General features: G+C 53.8%; 1 protein-coding gene across 4 annotated transcripts in view; it reads right to left on the reverse strand.

Moving 5' to 3' along the window:
- Positions 1 to 21,121, reverse strand: part of ARHGAP26 (Rho GTPase activating protein 26) — a 129,407-nt gene that overhangs the window by 68,993 nt on the left and 39,293 nt on the right. For all 4 annotated transcript variants that reach the window (XM_071814593.1, XM_065848935.2, XM_071814592.1 and 1 more), the window contains one exon: positions 5,800 to 5,836. In XM_071814593.1, coding sequence (XP_071670694.1) covers positions 5,800 to 5,836 — 37 coding nt within the window. The remainder of the gene's footprint in view (positions 1 to 5,799; positions 5,837 to 21,121) is intronic.

Consider the following 21,121-nt stretch of genomic DNA (forward strand, 5'->3'; position numbering starts at 1 on the left):
ATGTGCACAGTTCAAGAACAGCCCCTTCTTTTATTAGCACAAATCAAATATTTATTTGGCACAAATTAGGATGTCCTGAAGGCAGCTGACTCTGCCTGAGAGTAAGATCTAAAACATTCGAATTAATGGAATGTAAAACTCAATTAACTCGTGCCGTTGCAGGTTTTCACATTTAATTTCAAGGAATTACTAATACGCAGATCCAAATATCTGCTGGAAGAATTCATCCCTTAGTCAGCTTTCCACACTGTGTGGCAAACACCGTCTGCAGACAGCTATTTGTTAAGGGCAATTACTTCCTCCCTACGTAAAGGCTTGGGAAACCCTTTGCATGGCAGAAGCCACACAGAGAAGGGTTCCCTGGGCTGCAGGGCTGGGGTGAGCGGCCTGGGCAGGGACAGAGGCAGGACACGCAGCCCCCCGCGCCGAGCCGAACCCCCGCTGCCGGGCCTCGAGCTGCGGGGTGCACCTGCCCCTGCCGCCGGCCCACAGCAGCACGGACTCGGAGACGGGAGGAGCATCACCGGGGACCGAGCACCACCAGGGGACCGAGCATCGCCGGGGAACCGAGCATCGCCAGGGAACCGAGCATCGCCAGGGGACCGAGCATCGCCAGGGGACCGAGCATCGCCAGGGAACTGGCACCATCAGGGAACCGAGCACCACCAGGGGACCGAGCACCACCAGGGGACCGAGCACCACCAGGGGAACCGAGCATCACTGGGGGACCAAGCATCGCCAGGGACCAAGCATCACTGGGGGACTGAGCATCACCAGGGACCAAGCATCACCAGGGACCAAGCATCATCAGGGGACCGAGCATCACTGGGGACCGAGCATCACTGGGGACCGAGCATCGCCGGGGACCGAGCATCGCCGGGGACCGAGCATCACTGGGGGACTGAGCATCACCAGGGACCGAGCATTGCCAGGGGACCGAGCATCGCCAGGGACCGAGCATCGCCGGGGACTGAGCATCACCGGTGGCTGAGCATCACCAGAGCTGCCAACCAGCTCCGCTCCCGGCCGCCGCACAGAAGGCGCAGGGTTTTCCCAGCGGTAGCTGACAGGGACCATCAGCACAGCTGCATACAGCAGGGCTGTGTGGTTTAGGATGTTGAATTCCAGAATGCAGAAAAGGCAAAGCATTAGCTTAGAAGCAGAGTACTTCACATCTGCACAGACCTGAGGGAATGCCATGTTGCAAGAGGCACAAAACTGCATTTTACTCAGAGCGCAGCAGGAAGGGATCAGAGCCTGGGGCTGGCAGTGTCCTCACAGCAAAGCACGTGCAGTTTTACTCCTTTCCATTCCCTCTGTTCACATCACTTATTTAAACAGATTTGCCGCTGGTGCCGATCAGCCGCCAGCTCACCGGCTGCGTGTGGCTCGCGTGGTGCAGTCCCTGTCCCGACTACTGGCTTGGTTTGAGCTCTCTGCTGGTGGTGGTTCTTGTGTGATGGATGGCACGAGAACCTGAAACACTCCAACAGCTCTACTATATTTTTCTGGGCAAGCACACTGAGGTGCTGAGCCAACATAAGCACACGAGTTGCAGGATGTCTGTGCCGTAAGATGTGCGAATATCCAGAGCTCCAGAGCTCTTGGCGTGGCACCGGGAGGGCTCCCCAGCACCGCTCCCCAAGCACAGATGCGGCATAAAATCAACGTGCCATCAACCAACGGGGCACAGCCGACCACACCACCGATCACTGACAAACACAAGCACGAGGGTACCCGAGAAGCAAGAAACCACAGTGTAGAAACCCTTTTGTACAGGTTCAACAGGCCTTATTAGTCTTGGCTTAGTACTGGCCCGAACCCTGATCTTTCACCATCTTTCACAGTGTTGTCCAACACCCATCACCATTTCAGGCTCTCTGCCGCGCACTTTAGGTGCCAACCCATGCCGTAAACCAGCAGTTTTCCCTCAGTCCCTCGCACGTTTGAGCTCGAGCAGAAGACACGGCCAAGCCGGGCCCTGTCCCCAGGCCCGCAGAGCCCCGCAGCGACACGGGGCCGGGCCCTGTCCCTGTCCCTGCAGAGCTCCACAGCGACACGGAGCCGGGTCCTGTCCCTGTCCCCGCAGAGCTCCACAGCGACACGGAGCCGGGTCCTGTCCCCGTCCCCACAGAGCCCCGCAGCGACACGGGGCCGCACTGCTCGGTCCCTCCGATGGAACTGACCCAGCATAAGCCTCCGGGGAGATGAAGAAGCTTTTCCACTCGTTGCTGAGCTCTGGATCAGGAAAGGTCAGGGATTTATTTGCAGTAGTTACATCCAGAAATAATATCTGATTAAATATTCAAAGTGCCTGTATCCATCCTTAAATTTAACTTTTAATGAGCATTGTAAAAGCTTGATTTCCCCTCTCACAGAATCATTTTGGTGGGAAGAGGCTCTCAAGCTCATTGAGCCCAACCATAACCCAGCCCTGGCACTGCCCCGTGTCCTGAGAACCTCATGTCCGTCTGTCCAGCCCTCCAGGGATGGTGACTCCAGCACTGCCCTGGGCAGCCTGTTCCAATGCCCCACAGCCCTTTGGGGAAGAAGTTGTTCCCCAGATCCAACCTCAACGTGTTGCAGGGGCAAAGCCCACAGCCCTGCCTCCTGCTCTTCCCCCTCGTGAGGCTCTCGCTCCCCAGGGAAAGACAAGAAACAGCTCCAGGCCAAGATACTCCATGTACAAAGAGATGCAGCATTCACACTGTAATATAGCACAGAAACACACAAAATCAGCCAAGGTGATAGACATAAGTTGTACTACAGCTGCTGCACACACACACATACCTATGTGACCTTCGAGTAGCATCATATCTCTAGTGCTACTGAGCTGGTCTCATCCTGTTCTATTTTTGCCTAGCAGATTATTTTTATTTAATCCATTAACTCCTTTCCTTTACGCTGATATGGCATATCGGAGCATCGGTAAGGGGGTTAGAAGACTGAATCAGCTCTGTGCAGCCTCAGGCAACCTTGCTGACTCCAGCTGTGTGAGCATGGGCCGTGGCAGCGCAAGGTCAGCCTCAGCTCTTCCGCACAGCCACCGCACACCCCTGAGCCAGGTAACCGAGCACCGCAACCACTACTGCTGCAAACTCTTTCAAAAACTTCATGGAACTGAGAGCAACAGAGAAAGGGAGAAACCAAGAAGCAGAGAGAGATGAGTTCTCAAGCCCTATTTCCAAGCCTCAAACTACCAGTGAGCTGCCAAAATTGGGAAATGGAGATTGCTGGGGAGGGCTGGGCCACCAGACAAGTGCAGCAGCAGATGGGACAGCCAAGGGACTCGAGGTCTGCGAAGGGCTTATGAAGCTAAAGACAGCTTTTGAAAATGTCCTGAACTAACAGGGAACCGCGTGGATATGAGGAAAAGAGAGGGAAATGGTGGGGAGGGGAAAGGACTTCTGTGCTTTTCCACGCAATAAGCACAAATGGCCTGGAGGACATTTCCACAGAGCAGGGCAAACTGGTGCAACTGAATTCATCTGGCTCCCACAGCTCCCTGACCCCGGCTCCCAAAGAGGATTAAGACAAATCACCCCGTAGGCCGACGGCCATCTGGCCGCACAGCAGGGCGTAGAACCCAAAAGCTCTGCAAAATGAGAGAGCGGACAAAACACAGCCCTTGCTCCAGCACTGCGAGTCTCTCAGCGCGCCCGAGGCTGGGCCGCAGGCAGAGGGAAGAGGGACATGGGGCTGCAGGGGCAAGGATCGCGTCCGGACCCCACTGAACCACTGCGCTCATTTCCAGCCCTTATAGGAAACTTCAGTACCGAGGGTTGTGTGGCAAAAAGCTGGCCCAAAAATTGATTTTGGGTAGAGCTGGTGAGGCAAGCAGCTCAGTGCAGACACGGGTTTGAGACGGCTGAAGGAGCCAGGTGCTTGAACACCCCAGGCAGAGGCTGCTGTGACAATCATTGCCACTGGAGGGTCCAAGGGTCCCAGTGCGGGGAGGAGGGTCTGCCAAGCAGAAAAGGAGGACTGTTCTCACTTTTAGCACAGACCACCAAAATGGAAGAGATGCTAAAAGATAAGAAACATTGCCAAAGCTCCCTCAGCTGAGTAACCCCCGGCTTCGTGCTCGGCGGGTGAAGGGAGAATCGCGGCCTTTGGTTCCTTTGTCAAGGTCTCGCTGCCCATTGCCAAACGCTGAGCTGCTTTGGAGAGGCCAGACCAGCGCATGGGTCCTGCCCAGAAAAAGCCCAAAGAGGCATTTAGGAGCCCAGCCCTGGGATGCGCTGCAGGCTTGGCAGCTGCAGACGGGGGTCAGACGATGCCAGGAACCCCAGAGAGCCACGGCCACCCCCCACTCGAGCTCTGGCCACCCCGAAGAGCCGCCGTTCCTCCGCAGGATGACTCTGGCGTAAGTCACGGCCCCACGAGGGTTTCTGGCTGACAGCACGTAAGATGGGAAGGTCACGGTTTGACAAGAGCTTCTTTCAGAAGCAGTAATTACTTCACCAATTGCTTCACCAGCCTCTCCTCCCACCCCCAGCCCTAATGTTTTCCCTGCTTTTGCATCACCCCGCGAAGTTTAGAAAATGATTATTTTAACACATTTCTTGAGCCAAATCACCACGTACCGGCCCGGCAGAGCCGGCAGCTGTGTGCAGAGAACACAGAGCAGCACCAGGTCGTGGCCAGGCTAGGACAGAGCTGAGCGAGCCCTGTGCCTCAAAAGTCTCATTTTACCTCTCTGTAAAATGGAGCAAAGATGCAGCTGTTCTACACAGCCTCCATCTCCAGCTGGGGCATTCGCCATACTGTCCTTCAGGAGCGTGAGGCACAGCATTTAACCCTGAGGATCATCTGGGTGGCACAAAGCCAAGAGGAATACGTACGGCATGAGATGGGTGTGCAGCTGCCAGCATGGAGCACAACGGGGAAGGGAGAAGAGGGAGCAGAGAGGAGGGAGAGTCTGTTTTGTGCAAGGACCGAAAACCGGTGTGAGGAACATTATCTGCAAATTATACCTATTATTGTAAGCAAAATGCTTCTACTCAAGATGAAAACGCCCTGTCTGAGGGAGCACAAAAATGAGCTGTTTACTAAGCATCAGCCCAGGCTGGGCTCCCGCCTGACCAATGGCTTCAGGGGAAGGAGGGAAAGGAGCAGAGTGTTGAGTATTGCAATTATGGCGATTCAGACCTACTGGGAAATGGCTCAATTAAGGGCTTTGAAACACAGGACATAAGAGCCAGGACCAGGTGCAACTGCTCCTCTAGGAGGAAAAAGAAGTGCTTGCTTGACTCAAGTCTTTGATTGCCTGAACTACAATAAAACCAGCTTTTGTTTTCAGGAGCTCTTGTTGAGAATCCTGATTAGGTGGGAGCTTTTTACTCTCCATATTTTTGCTCCAGCTCCCTTTGGAAAAGGCACATTCATCCTCCACATTCTGGTTCGGGAAGAAGAGCTGGTTTGTCCAAGATGCCCCCTGCACCCGTTGGCTCTGATAAGCAACAGGAGCCGGTCCAGGGACACAGCAGCACCCCCTGTGCTACTGCCCGGTCTGGGGACATGGGGACAGGAGGGGACGCGCCCTGAAGTATCGAGGGAACCGCTTGGCACTGCTCCCCATGGCCCCAAGTGCCCCCATCAGGTTTCTGCACCACCTCCTTGCTGGGTGCTGGATCCAGCTGTCCCCAGGGCCCCCCTGCCGTCCCCACGCCGAGCCCCATCGCCCCGCACCCCGTCCCAGCCGGTGTCACCACCGCCGGCCGCTCGGCCTGTCCTGCCGAGCCCTGAGCTCTGCACACCGCAGCACACCCAGCGCTCTGCCTGAAGATCAATACTTACTGCCTTCGCTTTGGTTGTCCTTGTTCGAGTTGTAGACCTGGAAAACACAAGAAGAAAGTCTTGTGAAGATTCCACCTGGACAGGGGCAGCTGGCACGCCTGGTGTCACCCCGACCGGCGGCAGCTGTTGGGAGGACCCGCCTTGACCTCCCCCAGCAGCACAGACCACCACAGCCTTCCACTTTCCAGCATCAGGTCGCCACAGCTTTGGAGTCGTATTAAGATAACAACGAGGACAGTTCTTAAAACACAGGAACGTGAATGGGATGGACTAAGTAAAAACAGAAACTAAAGGGGCTTTTCAACGAAACAAAGGCAGGCATTCCTCTCCTCTGTGCTCTTCTCAAAGAGGCACACAAAGGATGTTAACTTAGAGCAAAGCAGACGACTCCATTAACAGTAACACCTGGAAGGGGCCACCCAGGCAAGGAGTAGGGACCCACCCTCAGCCTCAGGTACCTACAGCCCGACCCAGAGAGTCGGGCAAAGAGGAGAAGAAACGTTATTACTGTAGAGCGGCCCTGAAACAAAGAAGGAGGCGACGCACCCATGGCTGGGGCTGCGTCCCAGACCCTCCTGTCCCCAGGCACCAGGGCTCTTCCTCCTGTCCCAGGTCCCAGGCACTGCTACAGCTTGGCTACCGTAGATGAAAGCAGTGTTTCAGTAGATACAATAAAAGGGGGAAAAACTGCAGCAGAAGGTTTTAATCACAGTTTGAGGACAATTCGAGAGCCCAGTGTAATGAAAACGGCGGCTGTAAGAAGATCAGCCATCGCACAGGGGGCAGGACGGGACAAGGGGCCGCGGAGCTGGTCACCGGCCAGCAGCATGAACACCCCCCTGCCTGGTAACAGCGCCGGAGCCCCTTCCAGCCACCGTGCCATCACGTGCTGCCTCCAGAAATAGCGAGCGGGGAAGGCGAGTTTCCGAAGGCGACGTTGACAGCAACGCGGGGCAGCAACGGCGACACGGCCGCGGGAGGGGGAGGCTCCGACCTGCAACCAGGCAGGCGCTTCCCAACCTGTCCCACCGCGGGCTCCCAGTTAATGGTATTAACACTCAGGATGGAGATTCAGAAGCTGCCCTTGGGTGCAAGGGTCTGTGTGCTCCGGGCCTCTGTTGCCACGATTTCCCCAGGGAGCCCCAGCAGTGGTCGGGACACTTTGAGTACGATGTCCCCAAGGGAGTGGTGACCATGGCCAACCTGGCTACGGTGCTCACCACGAGGACCCCAACACCAGCCCACACACCAAAAAACAAACAACTGACAGAAAACCAACACCACACCACACACACGACAAGGCTGTGCCACCTAGCACGTCACCATTAGGCCACTTAAACACCTGCCTGCCTGGGAGGACACCGAAACACGGGCTGTCCCTGTGCTCTCCTGCCATGGCCAGGGTGCCGGCCCCGTGGAGAAGCCACCAAAGCTCCACAGACACCTCTGCAGTGACAAAGGGGACACGAGCAGCTCTCGCCCCGCATGCCAGCTGACCGAGGGAGCAGAGCCTTAAAGAATGAGATGAAGCTGCTCATTTGTCTGCCACAGGTTGATCGTTAATGGGGGGAGAGCTGTCCCTCAGTGCCACCCGCCGCGAGGCTGTAGCTGGAGGGTTCACATCAGCTCCGACACCCCGGACACGTTCAGAGAAGCACAAGTATAGAGGTGCAGCCCAAAACTGGGGGTTTGGGCACAGGCTGCACCCTCAGTGCTAATCCCCACCTCCCTGGAGCGTTCCCCCAGGAGCACCTTCCCCGGCACCCCGGGCACCCCGCGGTGCAAGGCAAGACAAAGCAGAGGTTTTTGTTCGCCAGAGAAGATCTATCATCCCACATCTGGAAACCGGGGGATGATTCAGCAGCAAAAACAGCTGTAATCAGCAAGTGGGTTTTCCTCCAGGAACAGAGTTTATATCAAGAAAATAAAATACATTAAAAGAGGGAAGGAAACCACTGGTGCTGCCTGGTAGCCATGAATTCGGCTTTCCCTAAAGAACCTTTTCTCTCCAACCTCAGTCCCAGTCCTGGTTCCCACGCAGTCAGACCCTGCGCTCCGCCAGGCTCAGCCCAGGCACACAGCTTAACGCTATATACCATAAATGTTAACGCTATATCCCATAAAGGTTAACGCTATATACCATGCAGGTTAACATGACTTGCACCTGCCATGCTCCCGGCACAGGTTCGCTGCCTGCTGTCCTTGTCCCCGCCATGCAGCTCCAATTATGGCACAAAGCACATCGCTACAGGGAAAAATGTGCATATTCGCTCTTCTAGGTTGGTTACACGAAACAATAGCGAGGTTGTTAATCATCAGAGGCTGTTCTTTAAAAAAAAAGACAAAAGGACGGACAAGGAAACACAATATGCTTATGCCATTAATTGCAAATATGCACGCAGTGAAAAGGAAATTTCAGGCAGAGGTCAACTACGCAGCCATAAAACAAGGAGATACTGTCATCCTGCCTCCATCTTACTAAGGACAAACCTTTTATCCATTGTCAGTGTGTTAATCCATTAACACCGCTCTATCGCGTGAAGGTTTTAACCAGCCACAATTCTGTAACACCATTTCCTTTTCCAAGAAAAACCTTACTTTTAAAAATAAATCCTTTTCCTATACTCGAGCCTTTTGAAGAGAGAGATGTTTTTAGGATAAGAGATGGTTTCCAAGCCAGGAGAAAAGTCCGCTGTGCCAGAGGCCCAAGGGTGAGGCTCCAGCACCATCACCTGCCCCGCGGTCAGGATGGTGCCCAGTGTGCGGCCACACGGGGTCTGGGCAGGGCCAAGGTCCTTCCTGCCCGGCATGGATTCACATTCCACTCTTTCTGAAGAAGCCTTGAACATATGCAGCCTATAGCACAAGGATGCATTTTAAGATAAAGTCTCATCAGCAAGTCATTCAGCTGACGGACCGACCTTCTTCCCTGTGAAAGGGTGTTAAATATTAACGAGGTTGTTGCTATTCATTATACCCAATTCTCCATTGATCACTGACAAAAATCGAGTTACAGACTGTTCAGACAGGAGCATACGCTTCACCTGCACCATCCTCCTCGTAACTCCACCTCACTGTTATACTGCTAATACAACTTTACAGCACCATAGAAAACGATAAATCCAGTCGCTTCTGCCAAGGGAAGCTCCCTGGTGCTCCCTGCGCCACCCGGTTTGGGTGAACAGGCTCAGCAACCCCGTCCAGAACAGAAAACCTCAGCACATGGAAGACCTCGGCCAGGCTGGGGAGACCCCCAGTGACCCCACAGCTACCAGGTTGCCGGATCCCTGCTCGGACAACAAGGACCTTCGAGAGCCCCTGTGCAGAGCTGCCATTCCAGCAGCGGCTGCGAAGCCACCCTGAGCACCAGCATTGCTGGATGGATGCGCGGCACCGCCACCACGTCTGCCCTGGGAGGGATGGGCGCCAGAACGGGAACACCTCAGGGAATCACAGAGTCATTTCGGTTGGAAAAGACCCTCAGGATCATCGAGTCCACCCATAACCCACCCCGTCCCTGCCCCATGTCCTGAGAACCTCATGTCCGTCTGTCCAGCCCTCCAGGGATGGTGACTCCAGCACTGCCCTGGGCAGCCTGTTCCAATGCCCCACAGCCCTTTGGGGAAGAAATTGTTCCCAGATCCAACCTCAACCTCCCCTGGTGCAACTTGAGGCCGTTTCCTCTGCTCCTGGCGCTTGTTCTTGGGGAGCAGAGCCCGACCCCCCTGGCTCCAAGCTCCTTTCAGGCAGTTCAGAGATCAGAAGGTCTCCCCTCAGCTCCTGTTCTCCAGCTGAACCCCCAGCTCCCTCAGCCGCTCCATCACACTGGTGCTCCAGCCCCTCACCGGCCTCATCGTCCTCCCCAGAGACCTCTTGCAAGTAACGGCCAAGAGAAGAGAAAGGCAGGTGGACTTTCCCCATGCCAGCCCCTCTCTCTGGTGCGTCCGTGCACAATCCCCACGCTGAGGTTTGTGCCGGGGGACCGGGCTGTGACACGAGTGCCAGGGCGAGGGCGCGGGGACGCACATCGCCAGGGGATAAAATACCGTCAAACACGTGTGTTTGTAGATGCACACACACTGTTTTCCTGTTGTTAACACGCTCTGGAGAAAACAGACCTAAACCCAGATAGCTGCTCGTGAAGTCAAAATCTCCTTTCGCTTTTCAGTATTAGTCACTTGCACAGGGTAGGAAATCGGAGAAGAAAGCGTTTGGTGGGAGGCGAAGGGCCCCGTGTCCCACGCGCCGCTTGTGGGAACAGGCTCGGCTCTAAAACTCACAAAACTGGGGCCAGCGACTAAACTTGGAGGCAAATCCCTGCCCTGCAGCACCACGATCACTCTAACATCACGCTCTCACTAATTATTCCCATTTGATTGTATCTTCAGAGCCAAAACATCTTTACTAGGAAGTTTCAGGAGCGATGTGTATAGAAATAATAAATATTAATCTAGTGGGAAATTCGCAGAGCTCTACGCCTTGAATTAGGTTTCCTAAATTCATGGTCAAATATCCCAAACATATCAGATCGAATCTTCTTTTAGTGGCAGCTACTGCTGCTTCATTTCTGCAGAATCACTGCTGCTTGGAGACTTCACCAAGGCCTTGACAACCCACTACTGAAAAACGCTGAGATTCACCTGTAAGGAATCCAGAAGCATAAATTGTGTAAAAGCACAACAGAAATTGCAATTCATGGTTATTTTGACATTTTCCTGCGAAATTAAAAGCACCCCCCTATGGAACCCTTGCACTTTGCTCAATTACCAGCTCAATATTTAAGACAATTTGCCAAACAAGTTAACTCTTCCTGGTGAAATATATACACAAATATGCATACCAAATATACACTGTGTTTTGCAGAGGAAACAGTTGCCTCTAGCACCACACAGACCTAAGGATGGGCACAAGTACACAGATCATTGTACCCACCGCAGTCCCCCAGCTACAGTTCTCTCATTACCGCATATAAACAGATATAAACATCACAGCTCTGGGAAATAGGAACATAAGCTGCAGATTCTCATAATCCAAAATCCTCCAAAAGCCACCACCCATAGCCTAAAATACTTCTCCAGCCACCATTCATAGCCAGATGCCACCTCCTGCTTGCACACAGATAAACCAAGAACATGATCCACTGGTCTTCCCACGTGATCCTAAATAAATCGCACACGTGAGCGTGCAAAGAGCCAACAGGTACACGGGTTGTTCGGGGTGAAACTGGGTTGTGGGAAAAGAAAAGGAAGTCACTGGGGTTTGCAAGAGGAACTAAGGAAAAATGATGCTGAGTAATTGTATATTTATTTCCTCATTTCAGGGTTCACACTGGCTGCCCATGATGCCTATTGACCTCCCCGATAAATTAACAGTGCTTTCATACAGCAACTGTGTGTGTGCACGCATCCTTTAATTGAATATACTACATTTCAGGTACCAAGCAGTTTGTCATTTAAAATTCAAAATAGCCCAACCTAAGTTGTATCCCTTGGAGGCTGCACAGCGTTCACAACAGTTCCCAAAATCTTTCGGTTCCAACGTCAGCACTAAATCCTGCCTAAATGGTTGAAATCTAGAGGAAAGAAGTGCCTGGCTTCCCCGGGGCGGGAGGCGCAGTGGTTTACGGCAGCGTTAACCCACACCCTGTGTCGCAGCCACACAGGGATTGCCACTGGAGAAGGAACCCACCATTTCAACCACCTGCTCCACGCCTGGCATGGGAGATTCCACCTCACTCTCCTGTTACTAGTGCTGGGACCTGCCCTTCAAGCCAGACTTTCCATTTAGACTAAAACTACCGCCAAAATGGGCCAGTCCTGCCAGGTTTCCTCGGTCTCCCCGGAGGAGCGCGGTGTTTGTAAAGCCCTGAGCAATAGGAGGAAATGCTGCAGCGTTATGCAATTTCCTTGTGATTCATATTCAGAAATCCTCAAAACAACCATGAGCGAGTTTTTCAACTTTCAGCTCAGAAGATGCGTAAGCCAAGAGCATAAATAGAAATCATTCTATTTCCTCAGAACTGGTGGTCCAGCTGGCCTGCCAGCCACCCAAGGCCAGGCTGGGAAGACAAGGGCAGGAGGAGCACAGACGTTTTACATGGGTGTTTTGCAACCTTTTTATAAAGGCAAAGGGAAAATGGGGTGAAAAGCAGCAGGCGAGCTGGAGTGCAGCCCCTCAGGCTGGCTCAGGGGGTGCTTTTCACACCCGTTCAGTTGCCCTATGTGAGACAGCAGAAGACCCACCTAGAACAAGCCTTTTCTCTTAACCTCTTTCCCACTGGGACACCAACGACGCACCCGACCACTTCCCCACAGTCCAGGTGCTAAAGTCCTTGTGCCCTTCAGAGCACAACAGAAACCGAAACACATCAAGATCGGTCCTGGGGAATTTATTTCCAATCTTATGCAAGCAGTTGGAAGCAACTGTTAAGGAAAAGGTTTATTAAAATTATCCTGCAACGTCTGGACAAAAGTCCCTTCTGGATGATGCTGTGCTCAGGTGCTCTCAGGAGAAGAACAACTCCTGCCTTCCCTTAAAGCTCTGGCAGCGCACAAAAACCCCTCTGCAGAACCGTAGCAAAGGTGTGGAAAAGGACAACAGGCTTTCCATGGAGATCTTGGGTAACTCAAAGCGATTTCAAGACAGCAAACTTCATATTGAGCTCATTCCGTTTAAAAAGGCATGATTTTGTTTCTACTGGTTTTGCCACCAAATACTCCATTATTCCCACAGCAATTCAAGGGGAAAAAGGAAGTGAAAAAATAGCATTTTCAAGCCTAATTTTAGCAGATACAGGTGGCACATTGCCTGCGAGGACTACGAGGAGCTATCTCCGCTATTCCTCAAACCGCTGCTGGATGCCAGCACCTCCAGGGACGCCGGGGAAGGCTCAGCCTGTGGGTTCCCTGTTTCTTCTGGCGAGGTACTTTAGTGCTCGCTTTTCTTTTCAAGTGGCTATTGCTGCCTTTTCTGCCCAAACTGGCCCTCCTGTGGGCAGGAGAGCCGCACGGTGTGCCGAACGTGCCGTGTCCTCGATGCCGGCTGTGCCGCGCTCCGGGGTTTCACAGCTGGCTTGGGGTGCTCTCGCAGCACCCAGCAGCTGGAGGGAACCACCGCACAGCACCTGCGCAGCCGCGCGGGGAGGTGGATCCAGCCGAAAATCAACCCAGCAGGCTGGTTATTAGTATAGGTATTACTGGGCAGTCACAGCAGCCGGACCAGGCTCACAGCGCGGGCACACAATGTTCGGTCCAGCGCCAGAGACACTGAACTGCCAAGGATGGAGAGGCCGCCAGGCTCGCCGCTGCCCATGGAGCGAACCAAGGATGGAAACACACCCTTGGGACAGAGGGAACCTCTCCAACCCTGCTGTTGTACCCCAAACCTGCCCACTGACACTGGGAGCTGCACACGATGAGGTGCGACGCCTCAACACCCCCGCTGCAGGGACTATTCGCTCAGCCCCAGGTTCCCACTGCGCTGCTCAGCCCCAGCTCCAGCTCCACACAGACCCATTGCCCAGGGCGAGCACAGCAACACCCAGGGCTGGGTAACACCACATACCCATCCCCTGGGGCATCGGGGACGGGGAAAGAGGAAGGAAGAGAAAAAGCGAAGCCGAGACGGGCGCAGGTCCGCAGCAGGATCCTCCGCACCTGCCGCGAGCGAGCTTGGCACGCAGCGCGCGGAGCTGGGCCGCGGCCCAGAGCAGGGTGCCAGCCAAGCGCCGAGCAGGAAGCCTCATGTACAAAAAAGCGTATTTCCTTGTTAAAGGCAGGACACCTGGCAACCTTGACGAAATCAGCCCTTGTTTCTGGCTCCGTCTTATCAACCCTGTTCTATTTTTGTCCGAGAGCCAGCTTTTCATACTACAAGCGGGATTTTCAGAGCTAGACTACACCATGTTGTGGCTGGAAATAACCTTCCTTGCTCTGTGAGCCAGAACGATATAGATAGGAGCAAGATCTTTCCCAGCCCACATCCTTGCAAGGGGAGGGGCGGAAAAAATATGCCTTGCTTCCCAAGTGAAAGACTTGGCAGGGCAGCAGGAACCCGCTGTGAAATGCTGGTTTATGTCATTCAAACGAGGGCTGTTCATTTGGAAGAGGGTGGCCCAGGGTCCCTGGCAGCTCCTTCCTTCCTTCCCTCCCAACCTACTGTTCAGCGCTGAACTAATGCACCCCAGTCGGAGCCACCCCCCCTCGCTTCCCTCCTTCTCCCTCTCCTTCCAACACCAATTTCACTCAGAACTTGCACTGACGCCTGAGCCTGATTAAAAGGAAAATAAAACGTCCATCAAAAGCGAAGCACCTGGGGGCTTGAGTCCTCCACACGGGTCTTGCTCTTCTGTCTTTCCAAGCTGAACTAAATGATGGTTCTAATTAAAAACAAGCCCACATTTTATTACAAGTACAGGCATTCCCAAGAGCCTCCAAAGCCGAAGCTGACCGGGCCACCCGCCAGCCATCTGGCCGGCTCCGCTCTATAACCCACCGCGCTTGTCACCCAAGGAAAACATTACCTGAGTAGACCTGGGTCAAACCATCAACCTACCATGTTTAAATGGTCAAAGGACATCAAGCAGCAGACACTTTGGGGGAAAATACAAGGGGGTAGGAGGAGGTAATGGGGAGCAAAGCATGTTAGATACACAGCAGTCTTGAGAATAATGTAACTAAAGGTCAACTGGTTTAGAAAAATACATTTTTGGAATAACTAAAGCACTTAAAGCTTCACAAAGCAGCATTTTTAAGCAAGTCCAGCAGAGCAGATGCGCTGAGATCACTCAAGTGACTGATTAAAAGTGAAAACTTCCACTAGTTTCACAGCTTCCCGTAAGTTTCCTGGGATGCTTGAGCAACGACTTGCGCATCCTCCTTGGGCAGCTCGGTGCGCTGGAGCCCGGCCAGCTCCGCGCTCCCCGCAGCACACACGCCCTTCCTCCCCAGCACGGACTCTGAGCACAGCAAACCCACCTCCTTTAAATGACACTGTCACCTTTATTTTTAAATCGACCATAGCACGGATGTGCCCGCGTTCTGCCTCTGTGAAAAGGGGCTTTACGCTGCCCGGCGTTCCCAACAAGGGCTGGTGGTTTAATGCCAGCACTGTAACATCCTGCCCCTCCAGAACCGCAGCAGGACAGCTCACGGAATCACCAAATGCCAGGTTGGAAGGGACCTCAAGGATCATCTGGTCCAGCCTTTCTTGGCAAAAACACGGTCTAGACAAGTTGGCCCAGCACCGTGTCCAGCTGAATCTTAAGTGTCCAATGTTGAGGAATCCACCACTTCCAAGGGCTGATTGTTCTAATCACGAACAATTTCCCTCTTGTGTCCAATCGGAATCTCCCCAGGAGTAACTTGTACCCATTACACCTACTACCCACTGCCCCTCGTCTTTCCCAAGGACTCAGGCCAAACAAGCCCCGTTCTCTCAGCCTTTCCTCACATGGCAGCTGCCCCATCCTTGGATCACCCTTGTGGCCCCCCCGGCCCTCTCCAGCCTGTCCACAGCCTTTTTGCACAGCGGGGATCAGAACGGAGCACAGTAGGGGGCTGACAGCCCCTTTCCAGCCATGACCTGCAATTCCACAATGCTGAAAACCTTCCTGGGAAACCCCTCACCCCAGCGCGCGGTGGGGCCGTGGCAGGACAGTAAATCACTGCTTGAAACGAAACACAAGGACCAAGAAAGGAGGAAATAAAGAAAGAGGGCAGATTTGCAACTGATTGTCTGATGAACCATTTACTTTAATTTTTAATTTATAGTAGAAACAAATACTCTAATAGTCTACTCAAACTGGCAGAGAAGTACGTTCTACTAACGTGGAGCTATTCCCTGAATTTCTACGTGTTGCTTGAATTGCCTTTCAAACAGTTCAAAGCAGAGGGGACAGGAGAGCAGAGAGGAAAGGAAAGCACACACTCTCTTTGGCCCTCCATTGCAATCAATGCTTTGTGCCTCCCAGCACAGCTGGACAGATGCAGCCGGAGGCAGCGTAACAGCATCGCTTGATGCAACAGCTCTGCAACCTTTTCTTCAGCTGTTTCGTCTGTCCAGGCCCAGACTTAGGAACGAGCTGCCACACGCCAGCAGATCTGTCCCGCTCACACACCGCACTCGTCGCCAGCCCCGCAGCTCCGGGCTGTTCAACCAGCTCAAGTCGCCTCTCAGCACCTCTCACCTCCCAGCCTGCACCCAAGTGAAAGAAAAGCACGTGCTGCCGCGGGGCCAGGGGATGTCCCCACAGGAGATGGGTGCTGTACCATGTCCCTGGACCTGTGAGCTGACCTGCACTCAGATCCTCGGCGGGTTTCCCCGGGTGGGTGTCAGCAGCGAGGTGACACGACAGGAGGCAGGCAGCTGCCCCCCCAGCAGAACAGTACCTCCCAAAGGGAGAGCAAAACCCACCTCGTGTCATAGGACCCACCAGCTTCCTCTCCAAGTAAAGCCCAGCTTCCACAGCCCAGGTGGGCAGCCCAGACCACATGAAGAGAGCTGCGGCAAAGCCGGCATTAAAAAATGGTGAGGCTCTCGTGCACAAGAGATGAAAAGCAGAGGCAGCAGCCCCTGCGCTGCTCCTGGACAGCCCCAACCATAGCACGAGGAGAAAGAGGTCACAAACTTTGAGAAAGTGGGTGTGACCGCAGTTTTAGCTTGTGGAACAGTCAAAGGGCTCTTTTATCTTTGTAAGATGACCTAAAACGCTTCTCTCAGTATTTTTCTCTTTATGACCCAAGCAGCTACTTAAGCAAAGGACAAAAAGCTGACAACCTGCGGCAGGAGGGATTCCGGCTGGGCGAGCCACCGAGGCAGCATTTGCTGGAACCACTCCTAAGAGCCTCAAGTCAAGGCTTAGGACCTCACTGGCTTAAGTGCTTTAGAAATGAAACAAAAGCTTATAAACCCAACATAAAGTTACTAATGCTATAGGCTTAAAATAGGTTACAAAACAGGAGAGGTAGAAGAAGGGAACAACGGTTAGAGCATGTGATATAAAAACTAACACGGGATGTGACAAACCATCGTTTGCTGTGAAAGCTCAGGGTGATTCTCTGAGGATCCTCTTCTACCCCCTCGGACCCCAAAATGAACTTTTCTGGGCAAAACTCCTGAACTGGGGGATAGAGGAAAAGCCAAGCGGGAGCTGTGCTGGGCCGGGCTGTGCGGGGCTCCGGTGCAGGATGTGTCTCACCGAGAGCGGTGCTGCGCTCGGAGGCGGCGCGGACGCGGAGCCAGAGCGGGCGAGACTGCAGCTCCGTGCAGGGGAAGTTCCTGCGCTGTCTGGGTCGGGGAGCAGGGCAGAGGCAACGAGAAAAAGCAGACAACAGAAACTTAGAGACTGAGAGTGGGGGGGGAAACGTTCTGCTCAGCAAAGACAGAGACAAGGAGACGGAGAATCAGCAACTGGAATGAGTCAGGTCATGGAAAACAGAACAGAAATAAAGAATTTGCCATTAGCAAATCAACCCAGACAGGAAGGCCACAAAAAAACCCTTAAAGATAAAACAGAGACAAGTAAGCACCTATCTCTGGAAAGCCCACAGAAACACGTGTCTGTGGGACCGAGCGGCGTAGAAGAGTGGCGTGGAAATTCTGCGAGGAAACAAGCGACACGGACCAAACCCCCGAGAGCACCCGGAGAGCAACCTCCGACATCTCACCCACGGGCGCTATCATGCAAAGAGAAACCAGTCAAACACCACCATCTATAGTCAGAGGTGTTCTGGGTGGAGATTCTTCTCCTGTCTCTAATAATTCCCTTTTCTCAGTGACTACTGATTCCCAGCTAGCACACCCAGAGGAACGGCTGCCGACATTACCGGCAGGTCCTTGAGTCCCATCTGATGCTGGTGCATCCGAAGCATCTGCTGGTCCCTCTCTCCACCAAAGAGGTTTTGTTCTCTGCTGGAAACAGCTACAGAGGTAATGAGTGCCGTACCAAAACCAATAAGGAAGAAGAAAGTGACCCCCAAGGAGTCAGAGATGAAATGAATTAAAACAATAAAGCAGATCTGCAGCTTCCAGTGAGTGGAGAACAGGAGAGGGTTGGGAAGGCGGGCGGTCGGTGCCCAACGTCCCCCGTGGTGACACGGGTGTTGGGACTCAGGTCCTTCAAGTGAATTCATTTCTTCAACAAGCCAAAGCGACAGGAATGCCGAGGTTGAAAGCACTGGATTGAGTTCAAAAGACATCATTTCCATTGGGAAATTAATCTCTCACCATTTTGTATAATTAGACAAGGAAAATGAAAAAACAATTTCAGAAAGAATTCCCAGAAGCAATATGGGAGGAGGAGGCGGGAGGCGAGGGTGCTGCGCGTCGGGCAGGAATGCAAGGCTGGGCTGGGCTGTTACGCCGGGGTTCGCTACTCAAGCACGGCGCCACGTTTCCAGAGCAGCAATGCCGAACCTGCTCCGGTGCCACAATGCCGAACCTGCTCCGGTGCCACAACACCGAACCTGCTCCGGTGCCGCTGAGCGGCTCAGACGGGGAACCGGGACCAGACCGGGGCGGTGGGAGCTCCAGAGGAGGGGAAGCGCCATGGGGCTCGGTGGCGGCGCGCAGGGCTGCAGGCCAGCAGCCCCCATCTCACTGCTGTTCCTGGCCCCAAACCAAACGCCCACCACCGCGGGCCGGCTCCCAGGGGGCACTGGCCCTGCCACAGTGGGACACCCTGGCACCCAACACAGGGACCCCAGCAGGGCCCCCAGAGCCAAACCGGAGTGACATGAGATGGCGGCAGAGGTCACCATGGAAAAGCCCAGCCTCAGGTCTGCAGGCTGTGGAGGGACAGGGAGTGGGAAGGACCCCCATGGCTGGAGAGGGAGAAGCCGAAAGCCCCTACGAGTTTTGAAGGTCTGGGCTCACCTCCCCTCAGTTTACCGTGATTAAACGCCACCTGTCCCCAGAATTATCATTCGCTCATTTAGGGACAGCAGAAGGAAGACAGAGGACCGAGAAGGGGAATGGCTCTAATTCAGGGCTGTGCTGGGTTTTGGGGACCAAACTGGGCAGCAAGCGCTGTCCCCAGCCCGTGCAGCACAGCAGCCATGGCTGAGCACAGGCGCCGGTGACAGGCACGGGCAGCCTGGCTCGGGTGACACATCGCCCCAAACCCACAGCCCCCTGGACGGGCGGGCCAGGGCAGCCCCAGATCCCCACAGAGGTGCGGGGGGGCTGCCCTGGCCCGGGACACCCGTGCGATGAGCGGGCTGGTCTCAGCTTGCCATCTAGTGGAGAGCACCCGCACGGCCGCCCCCCACCATTTTGTGCCGCCCGCATGCCCGCGGTGCTGGGGGACGAGGATGACGCTCCCAACACCCAGGGTGCTCCATGGCCTGGTCACCCAGTGCCGGGGCGGCCACCGCAGCCCCAGCGAGGGTCAGGGTGGCCTTCACAGCCACAGAGACGAGGAGGAGCTGAGCTGAGTCATGGCCGGGAGCCTGGAGGCGGCTGCAGAAAGGAAATCGAACCCTTCACGCCCACCATGATCCGTCTGATGGCCCCAAGCTTCTGCTGCCTGCAAGCAAGAGCCCTCAGCACCCTGCACCAAGGAAAGGCTCCGGGCGCTCGTGCAGGTTCTCAGACACACTGACCTCACCTGGCACCTAATTTAATTAGGCTAATAAACAACAGACCTGTGTTAAACTCCAGGATGACCCATAGGTACAGGTGGCGGCCAGGTCTTGAGTCAAGGCTAAGGAAGAGTTTGCTTTGGGTTCAGATGGAGGGAGAGAACTGAAGGATAAGACAAATGACGCACGCTGCTGAAGGGGCGGCCGGGAGCAGGCACAGGGCGCTCCTTCCCACACAAAGGAGCGGCACATGGCGGCAGCAGAACGCTTCCAGCAAAGGGCTGCTGGTGCCACCGGCACCAAAACACGGGCAGAAACCTTATCTGCTTTCTGGAGGATGGTGCTTCATCACCCGAGGGGTGCCAAGAAGAACAGGGCCCTTCCAGCCCCACAGGTCCAACCCCGGGGAGGTCACAGGACAAGACCCACCAGCCTCCGCAGTGCTGCCTTGCCATCCGTGACCGGCCTCGAGCTTCCCCGGCCACACGAGGGGCTTTGTACTTTGTTCTTGCCTTTGCAAACTTGCAGATAATGTTAAAGAACTGCGGAGAACGTACAGGGAGCAGAGAAGGAAAGGAGACAGTTCCAATATGAAATGCTGGCAGTATTTTATAGACTTGTATTGCTTTAAAGAATGACAAAGAAAACCAAAACAAACAGAGCAAAGGGCAGCACGATGCGAGTGCCAGCACAGCTCTGCTCAGATCCCCTCCACGTCTGATTTCCTCTGGCAGGATCACGGGCGGTTGCATCGGCCATTTAACACCAACTTCTCCGTCACCACTCCAGGTTATGGACAACAGACTAACGCGCAGCTCAACGGGGATGTGATCTCACACGCTTCATATCCTTAACCCTCTACATACCCTTACATTGCAAGGCTCGCTTTCATTGAGAAATGTTTTCACATCCCAAAAACTTCAAGCCCAGCACTGCACTCTGCCCATGCTGATGTGAGAATGATTTCTAGGGCTCCCAGCTTGCCGGGAAGGTAAGAGCAGGAGCCGCCGGCACCGACACCCCTCTCTTGGCTGGCATGCTCGCTGCAGACTTGGCAAGCAAAGCCACAACCTTACTAAAAAGCTTATCTTGTTCAGCTCTTTGCCACAAAGCAAACAGCCTAATTCGTGCCTCTCGTAATCCCCCAGCCTACCGCAGCCGCCACGAGCCAGCACGGCTCTGCTGCTTCACTCAGGCTCCGGCCACTCCAGAATCACTGTGGCCTCCACCATTTACATTTGCAAACTGCATCACCAGAGGAGAAAAGCCATAGGAAACCTCCTGAATATCCTAACAAAAAATGAATGGACTGCTCCATTACAGAGTTAGCATTTTCTCCTATCGCAAGCCTCTGTAACATAAAAGAAAACCCTAAGTCAACACAGCGTTTTCAGCCAAATTAATAACAAGTGGTAAGAGTTAACAGACTGATGATAGCTATCTGGAGACTGCTTCAACTGTAATATCTATAATAAATCTTTTCAAGTTGTGACAAATGTCTTGGCTAACGCAGCCCACATTCTATGTTTAGATATTATTAAAATGTAATACAACATTTGGTTTTAGTTTTTTAATTATAATTAAGAAACAAACTCCAGTCCACTTCAATCACTCCCCAGCCTGAAGTTGCACGTGGAATTACTGTCCCCAGCATGCCAACCTTTCCCACACTCCATATTCAAATCAAAGGAAAACCAGACATTCTTTCCAGTAGGGGTTTTCTGGTTACAGAAACACAGTCA

This window comes from Patagioenas fasciata, chromosome 14, assembly GCF_037038585.1.
Source record: "Patagioenas fasciata isolate bPatFas1 chromosome 14, bPatFas1.hap1, whole genome shotgun sequence".
NCBI lineage: Eukaryota > Metazoa > Chordata > Aves > Columbiformes > Columbidae > Patagioenas > Patagioenas fasciata.